Source organism: Coregonus lavaretus, assembly GCF_964263955.1.
Source record: "Coregonus lavaretus genome assembly, contig: HAP1_SCAFFOLD_1131, whole genome shotgun sequence".
NCBI classification, from domain to species: domain Eukaryota; kingdom Metazoa; phylum Chordata; class Actinopteri; order Salmoniformes; family Salmonidae; genus Coregonus; species Coregonus lavaretus.
Window position 1 is genome coordinate 104,736 of NW_028156288.1, and position 22,363 is coordinate 127,098.

Below are 22,363 nucleotides of genomic sequence, written 5' to 3' on the forward strand. Positions count from 1 at the left end.
AACAACGAGCACATCGACCTATCAAGTTAGTTTTCATAACTCATTGGGTGCAGTGCAAGAAGAAACATCAGAGTAGTCTGAAGTGGCCGCATTAGGACACGTTCTCATTTACAACATAACATGCATGGACATTTCGGCATTTAGACCTTTAGGGAATAATGTCTGGAGGGTGAAAATCCCAAAACATGCTCTTTTACTCAAGAGTTCTTTATATCGCCTCGTTTGTCTGATATCTTGACTTTCTCTTTGACACTAAATCTAAAAAGGTAGAAATGTGATGTTTTTGGTCATTATAATGTCACTTGATAATCCCTGTCGTTTCTTCCGGTTGAACTTTTATGTTCACGAATTCTCTGGTTTGAGAGAACGAGAGGTTTTACCTACATCCCACAGCCCACATGGACATTTAATCATGGAGATGACATGGGTGGAGGAGCACCTAACAATGCCATTTATTTGGAATCGTTTTCCTTTCCGTGGGTGGCATATCGTTGCACTGTGCGCAGCCTCTGCATTTATAGCTGCCGTTCGGAAGAGGCCGTAAACGAGCCTGGCTCATTTTGGCAGTTGGCATCGACCAACATGTCGCGTAAATTGCGACCTCTCCTTTGTACAATAAGCTGGCAGAGCTGGGTCCGATGATAAAACATGCCAGTGTTTCTTGACAGCAGCCTCTGCCCGCTAGATTATACGTCACAATGGCAGCATTGCCTGAAAGACCCACATCGCCACCTGCTGACTGCAGTTAGTAATAACGTCAGGTCAAATCTTTATTTTATTTTCAAACAAAACGTTTGTTTTTCATGCATTTTATTAAAATAAATAAAATATATGTAAAAGTACAAAGAGAATCATGTGTTGATCATTACAGATTTTTAATGAGTGAGTATTTTAAACATAAGGTTACAATAATATCAAGATATGCAGTTGGGTCTATACTGCGCCTACATTGTGTAACGATACATCATGTAGATGTACAGTATCAGTCAATGTATGGACACACCTACTCATTCAAGGGTTTTTCTTCATTTTTACTATTTTATACATTGTTGAATAATGGTGAAGACATCAACAATATGAAAAAACACATATCGAATCATGTAGTAACCAAAAAGTGTTAAACAAATCAATATATCTTTTATATTTACATTCTTCAAAATGGCCACCCTTTGCCTTGATGACAGCTTGGCATTCTCTCAACCAGCTTCATGAGGAATTATTTTCCAACAGTCTTGAAGGAGTTCCCACATATGCTGAGCACTTGTTGGCTTTGTTTCCTTCACTCTGCGGTCCAACTCATCCCAAACCATCTCAATAGAGGTTCAGGTCGAGTGATTGTGGAGGCCAGGTCATCTGATGCAGCACTCCATCACTCTACTTCAGTACGGAAAACACTGGAAAGTCAATACACAAGACACATTCAGAGTCTCTACGGCCTACTGATCCACCATGTATTGGACCTACATCTGTCCTATGTCCTACTGTTCAGCCTACATCTGTCCTATGTCCCACTGTTCAGCAGCCTACATCCTTATCTCCTGTGTGCGTCCTCTCATGTCTTCTCATGTGACCTAACCAGGCAAAACTCTTTTCACATTGGGAGCAGTGGTACGGCTTCTCCCCTGTGTGTATTCTCTCATGCTGTTTCAGGTGACTTAACTGGGTAAAACTCTTTCCACACCGGGAGCAGTGATGAGGCTTCTCTCCTGTGTGTATTCTCTCATGTATTTTCAGGTACCCTAACCAGGCAAAACTCTTTTCACATTGGGAGCAGTGGTAGCACTTCTCCCATGTGTGTATTCTCTCATGCACTTTCAGGTGTCCTAACTGGGTAAAACTCTTTCCACACTGGGAGCAGTGATGAGGCTTATCTCCTGTGTGTATTCTCTCATGTATTTTTAGGCTCCCTAACTGGGTAAAACTCTTTCTACACTGGGAGCATTGGAAAGGCTTCTCCCCTGTGTGTATTGTCTCATGTCGTTTCAGGTCCCCTAACTGGTTAAAACCCTTTCCACACTGGGAGCAGTGATGAGGCTTCTCCCCTGTGTGTATTGTCTCATGTCGTTTGAGGTCCCCTAACTGGTTAAAACCCTTTCCACAGTGGGAGCAGTGATGAGGCTTTTCCCCTGTGTGTATTCTCCCATGCACTTTCAGGTGTCCTAACTGGGTAAAACTCTTTCCACACTGGGAGCAGTGATGAGGCTTTTCCCCTGTGTGTATCCTCTCATGTATTTTCAGGCTCGCTAACAAGGAAAAACTATTTCCACACTGGGAGCATTGGAAAGGCTTCTCCCCTGTGTGTATTCTCTCATGTCGTTTCAGGTCCCCTAACTGATTAAAACCTTTTCCACAGTGGTTGCAGTGGAATCGTCTTGCTGGTTTGGACGTCTCTGGTTCCTCTGAATCTGGTCTTTCTCCTGCCAAAGACAGAGCGTTTATTTAAACAGAGACCTGAATGAAACCTCCACAACTCTGCATATTGGTTATTGATTTGGACACGTTAAAACTGTGTTTTGACATTGGGCTATCCCACCTTGCAAAATGTTGTTGAAAAGAAGACTATGCTCGAGGTCCAATCTATGTTCGGTTTTGGTTGAAAGTGAAAGTTGAAGAGATTTCTCAGGTCGTTGTTTCAACGACTTGAAAACAACTTAATTCAACGTACTTGCAGCCTATAAACATTGACGCAGCGTCTATGAACAATTTTATTAACAATCTTACATCACTCCAGTATTTCTTGACAATATTCAAGTGCTAATTGTCTTTATTCCACTACTGAAGAAGCATGACTCAAATCACCTACTCATATTTCAAACATCCAGCCTGACAAAATATACATTTGTAATTATTCCATGCCTCCCTATTGGAAATGAATTATTGCCAATACATACAGTGGGGAAAAAAATATTTAGTCAGCCACCAATTGTGCAAGTTCTCCCACTTAAAAAGATGAGAGAGGCCTGTAATTATAAATAGGTACACGTCAACTATGACAGACAAAATTAGAAAAAAATCCAGAAAATCACATTGTAGGATTTTTAATGAATTTATTTGCAAATTATGGTGGAAAATAAGTATTTGGTCACCTACAAACAAGCAAGATTTCTGGCTCTCACAGACCACGAAGGTCGAGAGCCGCACTGCTTCTTGACACAATGCTCGCTTAACCCGGAAGCCAGCAGCACCAATGTGTCGGAGGAAACACTGTACATCTTGCGCCCGGCCTGCCACAGGAGTAGCTAGAGTGCGCTGGGACAAGGACAACCCGGGCCGGCCAAACCCTCCCCTGAGCCGGACGACGCTGGGCCAACTGGGCACCGCATCATGGGTCATCCCGGTTCACGGCCGGCTGGGATCGAACCGGGATCAGTAGTGACGCCTTAGAACGCTGCATGCTTTTGAGCACTACTGAAAAAGTACTATTTACATGTGAAAGACGAAATGCTGCATTTACTACAGGCCTATTGTTTACCTTTGTGTTGGGGACACTTTGATATCTTGATACTATGCAGCTGTTTAAAGGGCAAAATCCACAGATGAAACAATAACAAAACGGTCGACCCTGCCTCTGTTTTGGTAAACAGCTGAGGGATGGGAGAAATGTAATGTAAGATGAATAGACAGAGCTATGGATGCAAGGACTGACCATCCATGATGATATCAACATTATTGTTTTAAACATGTTATGAGGCTATATAGTGTTTGTTTACATTTACAATGTTTACAAACATTGAAAAAAACAAGCTTACATGTTGGGTTCTCATGGAGTGTAACAGTTGAACTCATGAGGCATTTAGAAGTTATATTCTTCAAGAATCATGGGATGGATGGATGATAATAGTAGAGAGAGTGATTTATTTCAGCTTTTATTTCTTTCATCACATTCCCAGTGAGTCAGAAGTTTACATACACTCAATTAGTATTTGGTAGCATTGCCTTTAAAATGGTTTAACTTGGGTCAAACGTTTCGTGTAGCCTTCCACAAGCTTCCCACAATAAGTTGGGTGAATTTTGGCCCATTCCTCATGACAGAGCTGGTGTAACTGAGTCAGGTTTGTAGGCCTCCTTGCTCGCAAACGCTTTTTCAGTTCTGCCCACACATTTTCTATAGGATTGAGGTCAGGGCTTTGTGATGGCCACTCCAATACCTTGATTTTGTTGTCCTTAAGCCATTTTGCAACAACTTTGGAAGTATGCTTGGGGTCATTGTCCATTTGGAAGAACCATTTGTGACCAAGCTTTAACTTCCTTACTGATGTCTTGAGATGTTGCTTCAATATATCCACATAATTTTCCTTCCTCATGATACCATCTGTTTTGTGAAGTGCACCAGTCCCTCCTGCAGCAAAGCACCCCCACAGCATGATGCTGCCACCCACGTGTTTCACGGTTGGGATGGTGTTCTTCGGCTTGCAGGCTCCCCCATTTTCCTCCAAACATAACAATGGTCATTATGGCCAAACAGTTCTGTTTTTTGTTTTATCAGACCAGAGGATATTTCTCCAAAAAGTAAGATTTTTGTCCCCACGTGCAGTTGCAAACCGTAGTCTGGCTTTTTTATGGCGGTTTTGGAGCAGAGGCTTCTTCCTTGCTGAGCGGCCTTTCAGGTTATGTCGATATAGGACTAGTTTTACTGTGGATATAGATACTTTTGTACCTGTTTCCTCCAGCATCTTCACAAGGTCCTTTGTTGTTGTTCTGGGATTGATTTGCACTTTTCGCACTAAAGTACGTTAATCTCTAGGAGATAAAAAGCGTCTCCTTCCTGAGCGGTATGACGGCTGCGTGGTCCCATGGTGTTTATACTTGTGTACTATTGTTTATACAGATGAACGTGGTACCATCAGCCATTTGGAAATTGCTCCCAAGGATGAACCAGACTTGTGGAGGTCTACCATTTATTTTCTGAGGTCTTGGCTGATTTCTTTTCATTTTCCCATGATGTCAAGCAAAGAGGCACTTAGTTTGAAGGTAGGCCTTGAAATACATCCATAGGTACATCTCCAAATTGACACAAATTATGTCAATTAGCCTATTAGAAGCTTCTAAAGCCATGACATCATTTTCTGGAATTTTCCAAGCTGTTTAAAGGCACAGTCAACTTAGTGCATGTAAACTTCTGACGCACTGGAATTGTGATACAAATGAATTATAGGTGAAATAATCTGTCTGTAAACAATTGTTGGAAAAATGACTTGTGTCATGTACAAAGTAGATGTCCTAACCGACTTGCCAAAACTATAGTTTGTTAACAAGAAATGTGTGGAGTGGTTGAAAAACGAGTTTTAATGACTCCAACCTAAGTGTATTTAAACTTCTGACTTCAACTGTATATATATACATATATATATATATATATATATATATATATATATATATATATATATATATATATACATACACACACACACACACACTACCGGGCAAACATTTTAGAACATTTTCATATACAGTACCAGTCAAAAGTTTTAGAACACCTACTCATTCAAGGTTTTTCTTTATTTTTACTATTTTCTACATTGTAGAATAATAGTGAAGACATCAAAACTATGAAATAACATATATGGAATCATGTATTAACCAAAAAAGTGTTAAATCAAAATATATTTGAGATTCTTCAAAGTAGCCACCCTTTGCCTTGATGACAGCTTTGCACACTCTTGGCATTCTTTCAACAGGTATTTCAATGCATTTCAATTAACAGGTGTGCCTTCTTAAAAGTTCATTTGTGGAATTTCTTTCCTTCTTAATGCGTTTCAGCCAATCAGTTGTGTTGTGACAAGGTAAGGGGGGATATACAGAAGATAGCCCTATTTGGTAAAAGACCAAGTCCATACTATGGCAAGAACAGCTCAAATAAGCAAAGAGAAATGACAAGTCCATCATTACTTTAAGACATGAAGGTCAGTCAATACGGAACATTTCAACAACTTAAAGGAAAATAGAATAATCAGAACAGTTGTCAGTCCAAAACAACAGTCAGAACAAAGCCTCTGTATTCTCTCATGTCATCTCAGGTCCTCTAACACTACACAACCCATTCAAATCAGAAAAGCTTGATGATGAGTTGGTTAACTGAATAAGTTGTGCTCTACGGCCTACTGATCCAACATGTATTGGACCTACATCTGTCCTATGTCCTACTGTTCAGTATCCTACATCTGTCCTAAGTCCTACTGTTCAGTATCCTACATCTGTCCTATGTCCTACTGTTCAGTATCCTACATCTGTCCTATGTCCCACTGTTCAGCCTACATCTGTCCTATGTCCTACTGTTCAGTATCCTACATCTGTCCTATGTCCTACTGTTCAGTATCCTACATCTGTCCTATGTCCTACTGTTCAGTATCCTACATCTGTCCTATGTCCTACTGTTCAGTATCCTACATCTGTCCTATGTCCTACTGTTCACCAGCCTACATCTGTCCTATGTCCTACTGTTCAGTATCCTACATCTGTCCTATGTCCTACTGTTCAGTATCCTACATCTGTCCTATGTCCTACTGTTCAGTATCCTACATCTGTCCTATGTCCTACTGTTCAGTATCCTACATCTGTCCTATGTCCTACTGTTCAGTATCCTACATCTGTCCTATGTCCTACTGTTCAGCCTACATCTGTCCTATGTCCTACTTTTCAGTATCCTACATCTGTCCTATGTCCCACTGTTCAGCAGCCTACATCTGTCCTATGTCCTACTGTTCCGTATCCTACATCTGTCCTATGTCCTACTGTTCAGTATCCTACATCTGTCCTATGTCCTACTGTTCAGTATCCTACATCTGTCCTATGTCCTACTGTTCAGTATCCTAAATCTGTCCTATGTCCTACTGTTCACCAGCATACATCCTTATGTCCTGTGTGTATTCTCATGTCTTCTCAGGTGACCTAACTGGTAAAAACTATTTCCACACTGGGAGCAGTAATGAGGCTTCTCTCCTGTATGCGTCCTCTCATGTCTTCTCAGGTTAGCTAACCAGGCAAAACTCTTTTCACATTGGGAGCAGTGGTAGGGCTTCTCCCCTGTGTGTATTCTCTCATGCTCTTTCAGTTGTCCTTTCAGGTTAAAACTCTTTCCACACTGGGAGCAGTGATGAGGCTTCTCTCCTGTGTGTATTCTCTCATGTATTTTCAGGCTCGCTAACTGGGTAAAACTCTTTCCACACTGGGAGCATTGGAAAGGCTTCTCCCCTGTGTGTATTCTCTCATGCTCTTTCAGGTATTCTTTCCGGTTAAAACTCTTTCCACACTGGGAGCAGTGATGAGGCTTTTCCACTGTGTGTATTATCTCATGCACTTTCAGGTGTCCTAACTGGGAAAAAATACTTCCACACTGGGAGCATTGGAAAGGCTTCTCCCCTGTGTGTATTCTCTCATGCCCTTTCAGGTGTTCTTTCCGGTTAAAACCCTTTCCACACTGGGAGCAGTGATAAGGCTTTTCCCCTGTGTGTATTCTCACATGCACTTTCAGGTGTCCTAACTGGGTAAAACTCTTTCCACACTGGGAGCAGTGATGAGGCTTATCTCCTGTGTGTGTCCTCTCATGTCTTTTCAGGTTCGCTATCAAGGAAAAACTCTTTCCACACTGGGAGCATTGGAAAGGCTTCTCACCTGTGTGTATTCTCTCATGTTGTTTCAGGACCCTTAACTGATTAAAACCTTTTCCACAGTGGGAGCAGTGGAATCGTCTTGCTGGTTTGGACGTCTCTGCTTCCTCTGAGTCTGGTCTTTCTCCTGCCAAAGACAGAGCGTTTATTTAAACAGAGACCTGAATGAAACCTCCACAACGTCTTGCTAGGAGGTTTAATCCAAATCAGATCCCTCAATAACCCGAAGCCAGTTTACAAAAAAAATTCACATTTAAAATAATCTTGGCAGGGTTGATTGGTTGGGTTACTTTCTAAATGTAATCCGTTACAGTTGCTAGTTACAGTGGGGGAAAAAAGTATTTAGTCAGCCACCAATTGTGCAAGTTCTCCCACTTAAAAAGATGAGAGAGGCCTGTGATTTTCATCATAGGTACACGTCAGCTATGACAGACAAAATGAGAAAATCCAGAAAATCACATTGTAGGATTATTAATGAATTTATTTGCAAATTATGGTGGAAAATAAGTATTTGGTCAATTACAAAAGTTTCTCAATACTTTGTTATATACCCTTTGTTGGCAATGACACAGGTCAAACGTTTTCTGTAAGTCTTCACAAGGTTTTAACACACTGTTGCTGGTATTTTGGCACATTCCTCCATACAGATCTCCTCTAGAGCAGTGATGTTTTGGGGCTGTCGCTGGGCAACACAGACTTTCAACTCCCTCCAAAGATTTTCTATGGGGTTGAGATCTGGAGACTGGCTAGGCCACTCCAGGATTTTGAAATGCTTCTTACGAAGCCACTCCTTCGTTGCCCGGGCGGTGTGTTTGGGATCATTGTCATGCTGAAAGACCCAGCCACGTTTCATCTTCAATGCCCTTGCTGATGGAAGGAGGTTTTCACTCTTTGGATGCAATTCAGCATTCTTTGTCCTCCAAACACGACGACTTGAGTTTTTACCAAAAAGTTATATTTTGGTTTCATCTGACCATATGACATTCTCCCAATCCTCTTCTGGATCATCCAAATGCACTCTAGCAAACTTCAGACGGGCCTGGACATGTACTGGCTTAAGCAGGGGGACACGTCTGGCACAGCAGGATTTGAGTCCCTGGCGGTGTAGTGTGTTACTGATGGTAGGCTTTGTTACTTTGGTCCAAGCTCTCTGCAGGTCATTCACTAGGTCCCCCCGTGTGGTTCTGGGATTTTTGCTCACCGTTCTTGTGATCATTTTGACCCCACGGGGTGAGATCTTGCATGGAGCCCCAGATCAAGGGAGATTATCAGTGGTATTGTATGTCTTCCATTTCCTAATAATTGCTCCCACAGTTGATTTCTTCAAACCAAGCTGCTTACCTATTGCAGATTCAGTCTTCCCAGCCTGGTGCAGGTCTACAATTTTGTTTCTGGTGTCCTTTGACAGCTCTTTGGTCTTGGCCATAGTGGAGTTTGGAGTGTGACTGTTTGAGGTTGTGGACAGGTGTCTTTTATACTGATAAGTTCAAACAGGTGCCATTAATACAGGTAACGAGTGGAGGACAGAGGAGCCTCTTAAAGAAGAAGTTACAGGTCTGTGAGAGCCAGAAATCTTGCTTGTTTGTAGGTGACCAAATACTTATTTTCCACCATAATTTGCAAATAAATTCATAAAAAATCCTACAATGTGATTTTCTGGAGAAAAAAAAGCTCAATTTGTCTGTCATAGTTGACGTGTAACTATGATGAAAATTACAGGCCTCTCTCATCTTTTTAAGTGGGAGAACTTGCACAATTGGTGGCTGACTAAATACTTTTCCCCCCACTGTACCTGTCAAACAGTGTAATCAGTAAAGTAATATTCCATTCCATCAGCAGACTATATGATCTATAATATCAACAGCCACACTGAAGTCTAACAAAACAGCCCCCACAATCTTTTTAACATCAATTTCTCTCAGCCAATCATCAGTCATTTGTGTACGTGCTGTGCTTGTTGAATGCCCTTCCCTATAAGTGTGCTGAAAAGTATGTTGTCAATTTGCTTACTGTAAAATAGCATTTTATCTGGCCAAACACAACTTTCCCCAAAACGTTACTAAGGGTTGGTAACAGGCTGATTGGTCGGCTATTTGAGCCAGTAAAGGGGGCTTTACTATTCTTTGGTAGCGGAATGACTTTTGCTTCCCTCCAGGCCTGAGGGCACACACTTTCTAGTAGGCTTAGATTGAAGATATGGCAAATAGGAGTGGCAATATTTATTAGACCTAATTGATAAATAGACTAGTCAGTATAGGATACATATATTAGACCTAATGGATAAATAGACTAGTCAGTATAGGATACATTTATTAGACCTAATGGATAAATAGACTAGTCAGTATAGGATCCATTTATTAGACCTAATGGATAAATAGACTAGTCAGTATAGGATACACTTTAAGTGTACATTATTGTTATTTGATATGCTACTAGACCTAAAGAGGCAATCTGCAGTTCAAACAACAACAAAGTTGTCACCCTGCCACTGTTTTGGTATATAGCTGAGGGATGGGGTCAAACATTAAATACACTACATGACCAAAATTATGTGGACACCTGCTCATCGAAAAATCTCATTCCAAAATCATGGGCATTAATATGGAGTTGGTCCCTCCTTTGCTGCTATAACAGCCTCCACTCTTCTGGGAAGGCTTTCCACTGGATGTTGGAACATTGCTGTGGGGACTTGCATCCATTCAGCCACAAGAGCTTTAGTGAGGTCGGGCACTGATGTTGGGCGATTAGGCCTGGCTCGCAGTCGGCGTTCCAATTCATCCCAAAGGTGTTCGATGGGGTTGAGATCAGGGCTCTGTCCAGGCCAGTCAAGTTCTTCCACACCAATCTCAACAAATCATTTCTTCATGAACCTCGCTTTGTGCACAGGGGCATTGTCATGCTGAAACAGGAAAGGGCCTTCCCCAAACTGTTGCCACAAAGTTGGGAGCACAGAATCGTTTAGAATGTCATTGTATGCTGTAGCGTTAAGATTTCCCTTCACTGGAACTAAGGGGCCTAGCCCGAACCATGACAAACAGCCCCAGACCATTATTCCTCATCCACCAAACTTTACAGTTGGCACTATGGTAGCGTTCTCCTATAGCCACCTCCTATTTGTACTGGACTCCAAGTGCATCCTCAAATCAACCAATCACTCTAATCTTAATTCCAACCCTTAGACGTCCACAGACTAACCCATCTTTCCCAGTATAATACAACTTTACTATTTCCTTCGGGCAATACATCCTTCACCACTGAACAAAAATATGAACGCAACATGCAACAATTTCAAAGATTTGACTGAGTTCCAGTTCATATAAGGAAACCAGTCAGTACCTGGTGTGACCATTTGCCTCATGCAGCGTTACACCTTCACATAGAGTTGATCAGGCTGTTGATTGTGGCCTGTGGAATGTTTTCCCACTCGAGCTGCTGCATATTGGTGGGAACTGGAACACGCTGTCGTACACGTCATTACAGAGCATCCCAAACATGCTCAATGGGTGACATGTCTGGTGAATATGCAGGCCATGGAAAAAACTGGGACAGTTTCAGCTTCCAGGAATTGAGTACAGATCCTTGCGACATGGGGCCGTGCATTATCCTGCTGAAACATGAGGTGATGGTGGTGGATGAATGGCACGACAATGGGCCCCAGGATCTCGTCACATTATGAATAGTATAGCACGTTAGTGTGATGTCATTGGTCCGTTTTAAAGGCCAATTCCAGACCTGAATAGTATAGGGTGCTTCATTATTCGTCCCTTCCAGGGGAACTTTCAATTATTTAGAACAGCGATGGAGTGGTCTTGGTGTCTCGGAATAGTTGGTTATCAATGTAATACCATAACCATGAACTCCTTCACCACACTCTCTGGATTTTCTCTAATGGTTGTCCTGGTAACAGATACCAGTATATATTCATGTCAACTAACAGAACTCTGCTGGTTGTCCTGGTAACAGATACCAGTATATATTCATGTCAACTAACAGAACTCTGCTGGTTGTCCTGGTAACAGATACCAGTATATATTCATGTCAACTAACAGAACTCTGCTGGTTGTCCTGGTAACAGATACCAGTATATATTCATGTCAACTAACAGAACTCTGCTGGTTGTCCTGGTAACAGATACCAGTCTATCTTCATGTCAACTAACAGAACTCTGCTGGTTGTCCTGGTAACAGATACCAGTATATATTCATGTCAACTAACAGAACTCTGCTGGTTGTCCTGGTAACAGATACCAGTATATATTCATGTCAACTAACAGAACTCTGCTGGTTGTCCTGGTAACAGATACCAGTATATATTCATGTCAACTAACAGAACTCTGCTGGTTGTCCTGGTAACAGATACCAGTCTATCTTCATGTCAACTAACAGAACTCTGCTGGTTGTCCTGGTAACAGATACCAGTGGGCAGATCTAGTTTATTTGTTCAAACTAAACTACAGCACTTACTTTGATGAGTCAAATCTGCTCCTTTCTTCTCTTCTCCTCCTCTCACAGTTCCACTCAGCCCCGTTGTTTTCCTGCAGTCCACCAGCCGCACAGACAACCTCTTCAGACCCAGCAGTAAGGTGCTACTGGGAGAGGTACGACACAGGGACCCTGGGAGGGCGGAAGGGCTAGCGTTGTCCTGGTAACCATAAAGAGGGGACACAGACACATATCATTATGGATGCTGATGTCACTGTTGTCATAAAGTGCTTTACAGAAACCCAGCCCAGACCCCGATAGAGCAAGCTGTATGCTAGACCAGACCAAGCTGTACCATCTGGTGTTCTGATCTGGAGAGACTCTTCTCTGCCTCGTCAGCATCAGGATGTTGTTGAGGCTCCCCAGAGGATCCACAATAGTCACGTCTCTCTCCTGTATGAACGAGAACATCAAACAGATGGTAAACATATAGATATTGTAAAATGTAAAAAGCATGTCAAACATCCTTCCTCCAAATGAAGTTTCTATGTTGTTTTTGGGCTGTCCTGACGTGGAATCGCCTAATAATAATATTATAATAATATGCCATTTAGCAGACGCTTTTATCCAAAGCGACTTACAGTCATGTGTGCATTAATTTTTACGTATGGGTGGTCCCGGGGATCGAACCCACTACCCTGGGCGTTACAAGCGCCGTGCTCTACCAATTGAGCTACAGAGGCCCACGATTTGATTGGTCCTCAACTCACAGCTCAGACACTTGATTCAGGATAAAGTGGAGTCAGCAGGTTTGGAGCTGAAGGATTTGTTGCCATAGAAACGTACAAGGCTAACAGGTAAGCAACCTTCAACGGTTATCCTGAGTTGAATTCAGAATTGACCAAAATCAGCTCACTAACTCCTCTATCCCACTACATAGAGTTAAACATGCTGTTCTGATGGGGTTGAATGGGGTTGATGACCGTTGAACTAAAGTTGTTGGGCATTTAGAAGTTATATTCATCAAGAATCATTGGCTACAACTCTCTCTTATGTGGACTTCTCCTCTGCTTTTAAACTCTTAGATGTGAAGTTCTGGATCCCAGTTACATTTTGTGTACAAAGCGCTCCGTGAATTTCATAGGGTCCCGTGCCTCATAGCGCCAGAAAGCCCCATCTGTCTGCTGTCTGTTTCCATTCTCTCAGCGGACCTGACTTGAACTGTCAGGTTTCAGACCCCAACATTTGCATAGGTAGTCACGTGTCACATTTTCTGGCTATCCAGAAAAATGATCAATTATCTCTTCCTCTGAGCAAGTGAGACCAGCTTGGGAGACAGCTCCCAGTGTGGAAAGATATTTACCCGCTGACTTCACAAAATGATTTTCGATGTAAATGGAGTATAAAGTATCAATCATTTAAAAGTCAAAAAATGCATGCACCAATCACAGATTGCCCCTTTAACAATCCATACAGTACTGAACAACCTATTCGAGTGCAGAACTTTTTTTAGACAAGTACTCACTGGTGTTAATCAGATATTCTGTCTCCTCCTCTTTCACTCCCAGAACGTCTTCAACCTTCTCTTTTATTGAGATAGCCTCCTCTTCCTCCCAAAAAGGTTCGTCTTTCACTGTAACATCCTCTTCTTCTTTCACAATAACAGCCTCCTCTTCCTCCTTTTTTATTCTGAAAGCATCTACCTCCTCTTCTTCCACTGTGACAGCCTCTATCCACTCTTCCTCTTTCACTCCAAACGGATCTTTCTCTTCTTTCACTATAACATCCTTCTCTTCTTTCAATGTGATATCCTCCTCCTCTTCTTTCATTCTGAAAGCTTCTACCTCCTCTTCCAGTGTTCCAGCCGTTATTCCCTCTTCCACTCCAAAATGCTCCACTTCTTCTTTCAATGTGATAGCCTCCTCTTCCTCCTTTTTCATTCCAATAGCTTCTTCCTCTCCTTTCACTGTAATATCCTCCTCTTTTACGACAATGTTCATCCCCAGAGCTTTTTTCTCCGTCCAGCAGACCTCCTCTTCTTTAGCAGGAGGAGAGTAGCTTAGTGAGCTCATGGTCGGGGATGTTAGCTAGCTAGCATTAGCTGGTTAGCATTATCGACTAGCCTAGTGCCGGGCTCAATATCAATCTTAACAAGCTAACACATTTAACATCTAGCAAATGACGTTAAAGTTAAGAAGTCGATACGTAAACATAATTGTGTTTAAAACGCTGAGACTAATATACACAAGAATGAGCTTCAATGTTTCATTTTCATGTTGACTAGCAAGCTATCGAGGTGGATAAGTAGCCGTGTTGCTGTTCTTAGCATCCCGTCCACTAGATTATACGTCACGCAAGAAGCACCTGAATGACTCACATCGCCATCTGCTGACTGAATTGGGTAACGCAGTTTAACAAAAGATTCTGTCAAACAACGTCATAACAAATCATTTCAAAGTAAGGATTTTCCTCACTTCTTATCGGAGGAAACCGGAAACAGGAGCCATTAGGGCAGGGTTTCCCAGATTCGGTGAGTCCATAAATTTTTCGTACTGGCGCTTGTAACGCCAGGGTAGTGGGTTTGATTCCCGGGACATCCATATGTACAATGTATGCATGCATGACTGTAAGTCGCTTTGGATAAAAGCGTCTGCTAATTGCCTTATATTATCATTATTGATATACCTCTTTCCACACTGGGAGCAGTGGTAAGGCATCTTCCATGTGTGTGTTACCACATGGTCTTTCCCTAACTGGGTAAATATCTTTCCACACTGGGAGCATTGATAACGTTTCTCTTAGGTGTGGATTCTTTCATGCTCTTTTAGTTGCCTTGACCAGGTCAATTTAAATCCACAGTGGGAGCAGTGGTAAAGCTTCACTCTAAAGTGTATTCTCTGATGTATTTTCAGAGTCCCTAACCGGGTAAAACACTTTACACACTGGGAGCATTGGAAAAGCTTCTCTCCTGAGTGTGTCCTCTCATGTGATTTTAGGCTCCCTACCAAGGTAAAACCCTTTCCACACTGTGAGCATTGGAATGGCTTTTCTCCAGTGGGTATTCTTTCATGCTCTTTCAGGTTACATACCCACTTAAAACTCTTTCCACAGTGGGAACACTGGTGTGGTCTCACTGGTTTGGGCATCTCTGGTTCCCCTGAAGGACTCTTACCGATGTGAGAGTGAGAGTCTGCCAAAGACAAACAGCGTATCTAGTTAAACAGAGACTAGGATCATATACATTTTTATATATTTTTTCATTTTGAGCTGTGAAACATTTTGCTATGTTGTGCACTTAATAAACACGACCCTGAATGAACCCTCCACATGGTAAAACTGTCTTCCTCTGAGGTTTAATCCAAACTAGATCCCTCAATAACCTGAGGTCAGTGTTTTAGATTGTTTAATCCAGATCCAAATTATCCTTCGCTGTCTTGATTCTGTCCCCTTCATCATTTTGAAAAGAAAATGAAAGCCAAGATTTCACCCAAATGTCATGAAATCAGCCAGGAGTTGGGTTGTAATAATATAGCATATACTGTATGACGTGGCATCATAGAGATTTTCAGATTAGTCTGTGTAACTCTTTACATTTACATTTTAGTCATTCAGCAGATGCTCTTATCCAGAGCGACTTACAGGAGCCATTAGGGAAGGGTTTCCCAGATTCGGTCCTCGGGACCCCAAAGCACGTGTTGGTTGTTGCCCTAGCAACACTACACTGCATTAGGGTTAACCTTTTACTGCAGAGGGCTAAATCAGGGTCACACATTCTTGGTAGTCTTAAACAAATCTGCTTTGAAACACACCTCACACACATTGTTATGGGCTTAAAAAAATGAAATAAAAGACACCTGTACCATGTCAGATATAGAGTTGAAATGTATTACATTAGACACCTGTACCATGTCAGATATAGAGTTGAAATGTATTCCATTAGACACCTGTACCATGTCAGATATAGAGTTGAAATGTATTCCATTAGACACCTGTTCCATGTCAGATATAGAGTTGAAATGTATTACATTAGACACCTGTACCATGTCAGATATAGAGTTGAAATGTATTCCATTAGACACCTGTACCATGTCAGATATAGAGTTGAAATGTATTCCATTAGACACCTGTACCATGTCAGATATAGAGTTGAAATGTATTACATTAGACACCTGTACCATGTCAGATATAGAGTTGAAATGTATTACATTAGACACCTGTACCATGTCAGATATAGAGTTGAAATGTATTACATTAGACACCTGTACCATGTCAGATATAGAGTTGAAATGTATTCCATTAGACACCTGTACCATGTCAGATATAGAGTTGAAATGTATTACATTAGACACCTGGACCATGTCAGATATAGAGTTGGAATGTATTACATTAGACACCTGGACCATGTCAGATATAGAGTTGGAATGTATTACATTAGACACCTGTACCATGTCAGATATAGAGTTGAAATGTATTACATTAGACACCTGTACCATGTCAGATATAGAGTTGAAATGTATTACATTTTGAGTTTGCGTCCCGATATTACACTTCATATACATCACAGAACACTGAAATACTGTATAACAAAACTGTTTAACATAGAAATACCTGATTTTCAGTTACATTCGTAAGATTTTATGAATTATGAAATTCTGAAAAATATGAATAACATTCCACCCTTGAGGCCACCAGAGAGCGATTTGGACATTTGACTGCAGGAAAGGGCTACGTGCCCCGCCTCCCTATACCTTATAGCTAAATATTAAGGACCTAATAAAACCATTGAGATTTAAAAACAAATGATGTAGAGCTTCAAATCATGTCTTAAGAAATAATAATTTTGCCCTCATGTGATGTCGAATATTGAGATTGATCAAAGCACTACAGAAAGAGATATTCAGAGACATCGGTTCAGCAACTGCAGAATTTGTGCCACTGTTTAAGATAGAACTCACTGGTGTTCATCAGACCTCCAGTCTCTTCTTCTTCTTCTTCTTCTTCTTCTTCTTCTTCTTCTTCTTCTTCTTCTTCTAATGTAACAGTTATCTCTCCATCCTCTTTAACTCCAAAACCGTCTTCCTCTTCTTTCACTGTGACGGTCATCTCCTCCTCCTCTTTCCCTCCAAAACCACATTGAGAGCAGTGATATGGCTTCTCCCCTGTGTACGTTTTCTCATGTTCTTTTAGGCTCCCTAACTGGGTAAAACTCTTCCCGCAGTGGGAGCAGTGGTGTGGTCTCGCTGGTTTGGACGTCTCTGGCTCTGGTTCCTCTGAGTCTGGTCTTTCTCCTGCCAACTGATATCAACACTTAGTTTCTGATGAGTTATTTTACAACTGATATCAACACTTAGTTTCTGATGAGTTATTTTACAACTGATATCAACACTTCAATTTAATTTCTGACGAGTTATTTTACAACTGATATCAACACTTAGTTTCTGATGAGTTATTTTACAACTGATATCAACACTTAGTTTCTGATGAGTTATTTTACAACTAATATCAACACTTAGTTTCTGATGAGTTATTTTACAACGGATATCAACACTTAGTTTCTGATGAGTTATTTTACAACTAATATCAACACTTAGTTTCTGATTAGTTATTTTCCTTCTGTAAGTTTCAAAAACATTGCTGTGCTGTACTATACTCTACTGTACCGGTGGGCTGGACTGTTGGTTTTTAAAATGGGAGGAATGAGACAGAATATATATCTATTAAACAGTCTGTTCCATACCCACTTTCTCTGCTTACCTCATGTCAAAATAAAAGTCCCCCACAAGTTCTTCCTTTTTTTTGTGCACACATGCCATGCTTTTCATTTTGACAAGAGCAGCTATACTCACTGATGTCGTGTTCAGTCTCCTCCTCCTCTCCTTCCTCTTCCTCCTTCACCTTTATTGAGATAGCATCCTCTTCCTCTCTAAAATGTTCTTCCTCTTCTTTCACTGTAATATCCTCCTCTTCTTTAGCAGGGGAGTAGCTAAGTTCATGGTTGGGGATGTTAGCTAATTAGTGACTAGCATCAGCGATTAGCATTAGTGCTAGGCTGAGTATCAATCTCAACAAATAGAACAATGAAATTAAGTTGAAGTTAACTAGTAGATACGTAAACAGAATTGTGTTCAAAACACTCAGATTAATATATCCAAAATGTTCTAAAGAACTTCAATGTTTCGGTTTTATATTAGCTAGCAAGCTACCGAGGTGGTTGAATCAGTAGCTTTGTTGTTGTTGTTGTTGAATAAGCATATTTTTCTATGGTATAATGGTGGTCCGCAAACAAACCTTTAGGGTGTTTGCCGCCACCTAATGTGCTGGAGTGTGTGGTCAATCATGGTTTACATGAGCTCTACATTGATATACTGTATACAATAAATATGAATAAATAAATCAATATTTTTTACCTTTATTTAAACAGGAAGCCACCATTGAGACCAGGGTCTCTTTCCTGCACATAACATTTATAGACCAAATCTAATCAAAATCGGAAAGTACAAAACAAAGTAAAATACAGTTCAGACAATCCAGAAAAACAGTCACATTCCTCAGCAAATAGTTCCTCAATCAATATTGTATATTGCCCAAAAGTAACACATTTAGGTAAAATCTTTATTTTATTTTCAAACAAAACGTTAGTTTTTCATGTATTTTATTAAAGAATAAAATGATATGTAAAAGTACAAAGATAATCATGTGTTGATCAGAACAGATTTTTAATGAGTGAGTATTTTAAACATAAGGTTACAACAATATCAAGATATACAGTTGGGTCTATACTGCTCCTACATTGTGTAACGATACATCATGTAGATGTACAGCATATTTTGCAAATAAATTCATAAAAAATCCTACAATGTGATTTTCAGGATTTTTTTTCCTCATTTTGTCTGTCATAGTTGACGTGTACTTATGATGAAAATTACAGGCCTCTCTCATCTTTTTAAGTGGGATAACTTGCACAATTGGTGGCTGACTAAATATTTTTTTTCCCCACTGTATTTTATACATTGTTGAATAATGGTGAAGACATCAAAACTATGAAAAAACACATATGGAATCATGTAGTAACCAAAAAGTATTAAACAAATCAATATATATTTTATATTTACATTCTTCAAAATGGCCACCCTTTGCCTTGATGACAGCTTGGCATTCTCTCAACCAGCTTCATGAGGAATTATTTTCCAACAGTCTTGAAGGAGTTCCCACATATGCTGAGCACTTGTTGGCTTTGTTTCCTTCCCTCTGCGGTCCAACTCATCCCAAACCATCTCAATTGAGGTTCAGGTCGGGTGATTGTGGAGGCCAGGTCATCTGATGCAGCACTCTATCACTCTACTTCTTGGTTTAAATAGCCCTTACACAGCCTGGAGGTGTGTTGGGTCATTGTCCTGTTGAAAAACAAATGATAGTCCCACTAAGCGCAAACCAGATGGGATGGCGTATCGCTGCAGAATGCTGTGGTATCCATGCTGGTTAAGTGTGCCTTGAATTCTAAATAAAATCACTGACAGTGTCACCAGCAAAGTACCCCCACACCACCTCCTCCATGCTTCACGGTGGGAACCACACATGGTGATCATCCGTTCACCTGCTCTGCATCTCACAAAGACACAGAGGTTGGAACCAAACATCTCAAATTTGGACTCATCAGACCAAATGACAGATTTCCACCAGCCTAATGTCCATTGCTCGTGTTTCGTGGCCCAAGCCTCTTCTTATTGGTGTCCTTTAGTAGTGGTTTCTTTGAAGCAATTCGACCATGAAGGCCTGATTCACGCAGTCTCCTCTGAACAGTTGATGTTGAGATGAATGCTGTGGTAGCTCCAGGTGACTACCTCATGAAGCTGGTTGAGAGACGGGATGCCAAGTGTGTGGAAGATACAATCTATCTGCAACATTAAAGCTGATCTACCCTTTGGGGTAGAGTTTGGGAAACCTTCCTCTAACTGGATTTTTCTTTTCTCACAAGGAGAGCAGCGGTACGATACGATATACTTTGTCCATTTACATGGAAATTCATTTTGTGAAGTCAGAAAACAAATCCACAAACCCAATCCACTATAATACATGCAGTACGGAAAACACTGGAAAGTCAATACACAAGACACATTCAGAGTCTCTACGGCCTACTGACCCACCATGTATTGGACCTACATCTGTCCTATGTCCTACTGTTCAGCCTACATCTGTCCTATGTCCTACTGTTCAGTATCCTACATCTGTCCTATGTCCCACTCTTCAGCAGCCTACATCTGTCCTATGTCCTACTGTTCAGCCTACATCTGTCCTTTGTCCCACTCTTCAGCAGCCTACATCCTTCTCTCCTGTGTGCGTCCTCTCATGTCTTCTCATGTGACCTAACTGGGTAAAACTCTTTCCACACCGGGAGCAGTGATGAGGCTTCTCTCCTGTGTGTATTCTCTCATGTATTTTCAGGTACCCTAACCAGGCAAAACTCTTTTCACATTGGGAGCATTGGAAAGGCTTCTCCCCTGTGTGCATTCTCTCATGTCGTTTCAGGTCCCCTAACTGGTTAAAACCCTTTCCACACTGGGAGCAGTGATGAGGATTCTCCCCTGTGTGTATTCTCTCATGTCGTTTCAGGTCCCCTAACTGGTTAAAACCCTTTCCACAGTGGGAGCAGTGATGAGGCTTCTCCCCTGTGTGTATTCTCTCATGCTCTTTCAGGTATTCTTTCCGGTTAAAACACTTTCCACACTGGGAGCAGTGATGAGGCTTTTCCCCTGTGTGTATTCTCTCATGCACTTTCAGGTGTCCTAACTGGGGAAAACTATTTCCACACTGGGAGCATTGGAAAGGCTTCTCCCCTGTGTGTATTCTCTCATGCTCTTTCAGGTATTCTTTCCGGTTAAAACTCTTTCCACACTGGGAGCAGTGATGAGGCTTTTCCCCTGTGTGTATTCTCTCATGTCGTTTCAGGTGTCCTAACTGGTTAAAACCCTTTCCACAGTGGGTACAGTGGAATCGTCTTGCTGGTTTGGACGTCTCTGGTTCCTCTGAATCTGGTCTTTCTCCTGCCAAAGACAGAGCGTTTATTTAAACAGAGACCTGAATGAAACCTCCACAACTCTCTTGCTAGGAGGTTTAATCCAAATCAGATCCCTCAAAAACCCGAGGCCAGTTTACAAAACAATTCTCATTTAAAATAATCTTGGCAGGGTTGATTGGTTGGGTTACTTTCTAAATGTAATCCGTTACGGTTGCTAGTTACCTGTCAAAAATTGTAATCAGTAAAGTAATCTTATTACATTCCGTTACTTTTAGATTACTCTCCCCTTAATGCATTAGTAGAAGACAAAAATGTATGTTCCCAATTGAACAACATCTATTGCAGGATAAATCAACGTTAAAGATTATTATTATTCATTATTTTTGTACACCTTTTTACTCCCCAATTGGTAGTTACAGTGTTGTCCCATTGCTGCAACTCCTGTACGGACTCGGGAGAGGCGAAGGTCGAGAGCCGCACTGCTTTTCTTGACACAATGCTGGCTTAACCCGGAAGCCAGCAGCACCAATGTGTCGGAGGAAACACCGTACTGTTGCGCCCGGCCTGCCACAGGAGTAGCTAGAGCGCGCTGGTACAAGGACAAACCCGGGCCGGCCAAACCCTCCCCTGAGCCGGACGACGCTGGGCCAACTGGGCGCCGCATCATGGGTCTCCCAGTTCACGGCCGGCTGGGATCGAACCGGGATCTGTAGTGACGCCTTAGAACGCTGCATGCTTTTGAGCACTACTGAAAAAGTACTATTTACATGTGAAAGACGAAATGCTGCATTTACTACAGGCCTATTGTTTACATTTGTGTTGGGGACACTTTGATATCTTGATAATATGCAGCTGTTTAAAGGGCAAAATCCACAGATGAAACAATAACAAAACTGTCGACCCTGCCTCTGTTTTGGTAAACAGCTGAGGGACGGGAGAAATGTAACCATTCTCAGATGAATAGACAGAGCTATGGATGCAAGGACTGACCATCCATGATATCAAACATTATTGTTATAAACATGTTATGAGGCTATATAGTGTTTGTTTACATTTACAATGTTTACAAACATTGAAGAAAAACAAGCTTACATTTTGGGTTCTCATGGAGAGTAACGGTTGAACTCATGAGGCATTTAGAAGTTATATTCTTCAAGAATCAATGGATGGATGGAAGATAATAGTAGAGAGAAGGATTTATTTCAGCTTTTATTTCTTTCATCACATTCTCAGTGGGTCAGAAGTTTACATACACTCAATTAGTATTTGGTAGCATTGCCTTTAAAATGGTTTAACTTGGGTCAAACGTTTCGGGTAGC

The 22,363-nt window shown here is 41.3% G+C and overlaps 1 protein-coding gene across 1 annotated transcript; it reads right to left on the reverse strand.

Annotated features, from left to right (window-relative positions):
• Nucleotides 1-342: 342 nt before the first annotated feature.
• On the reverse strand, nt 343-13,933 carry LOC311126484 (uncharacterized protein; the record flags this gene model as incomplete). Its single annotated transcript, XM_084200489.1, has 5 exons — nt 13,554-13,933; nt 12,384-12,481; nt 12,071-12,248; nt 1,932-2,417; nt 343-380 (listed from the first exon to the last, which is right to left on the reverse strand). Exons 1-5 carry the CDS (start codon nt 13,855-13,857, stop codon nt 343-345), a joined length of 1,104 nt encoding a protein of 367 aa, XP_084056615.1. The 5' UTR covers nt 13,858-13,933.
• Nucleotides 13,934-22,363: the final 8,430 nt, after the last annotated feature.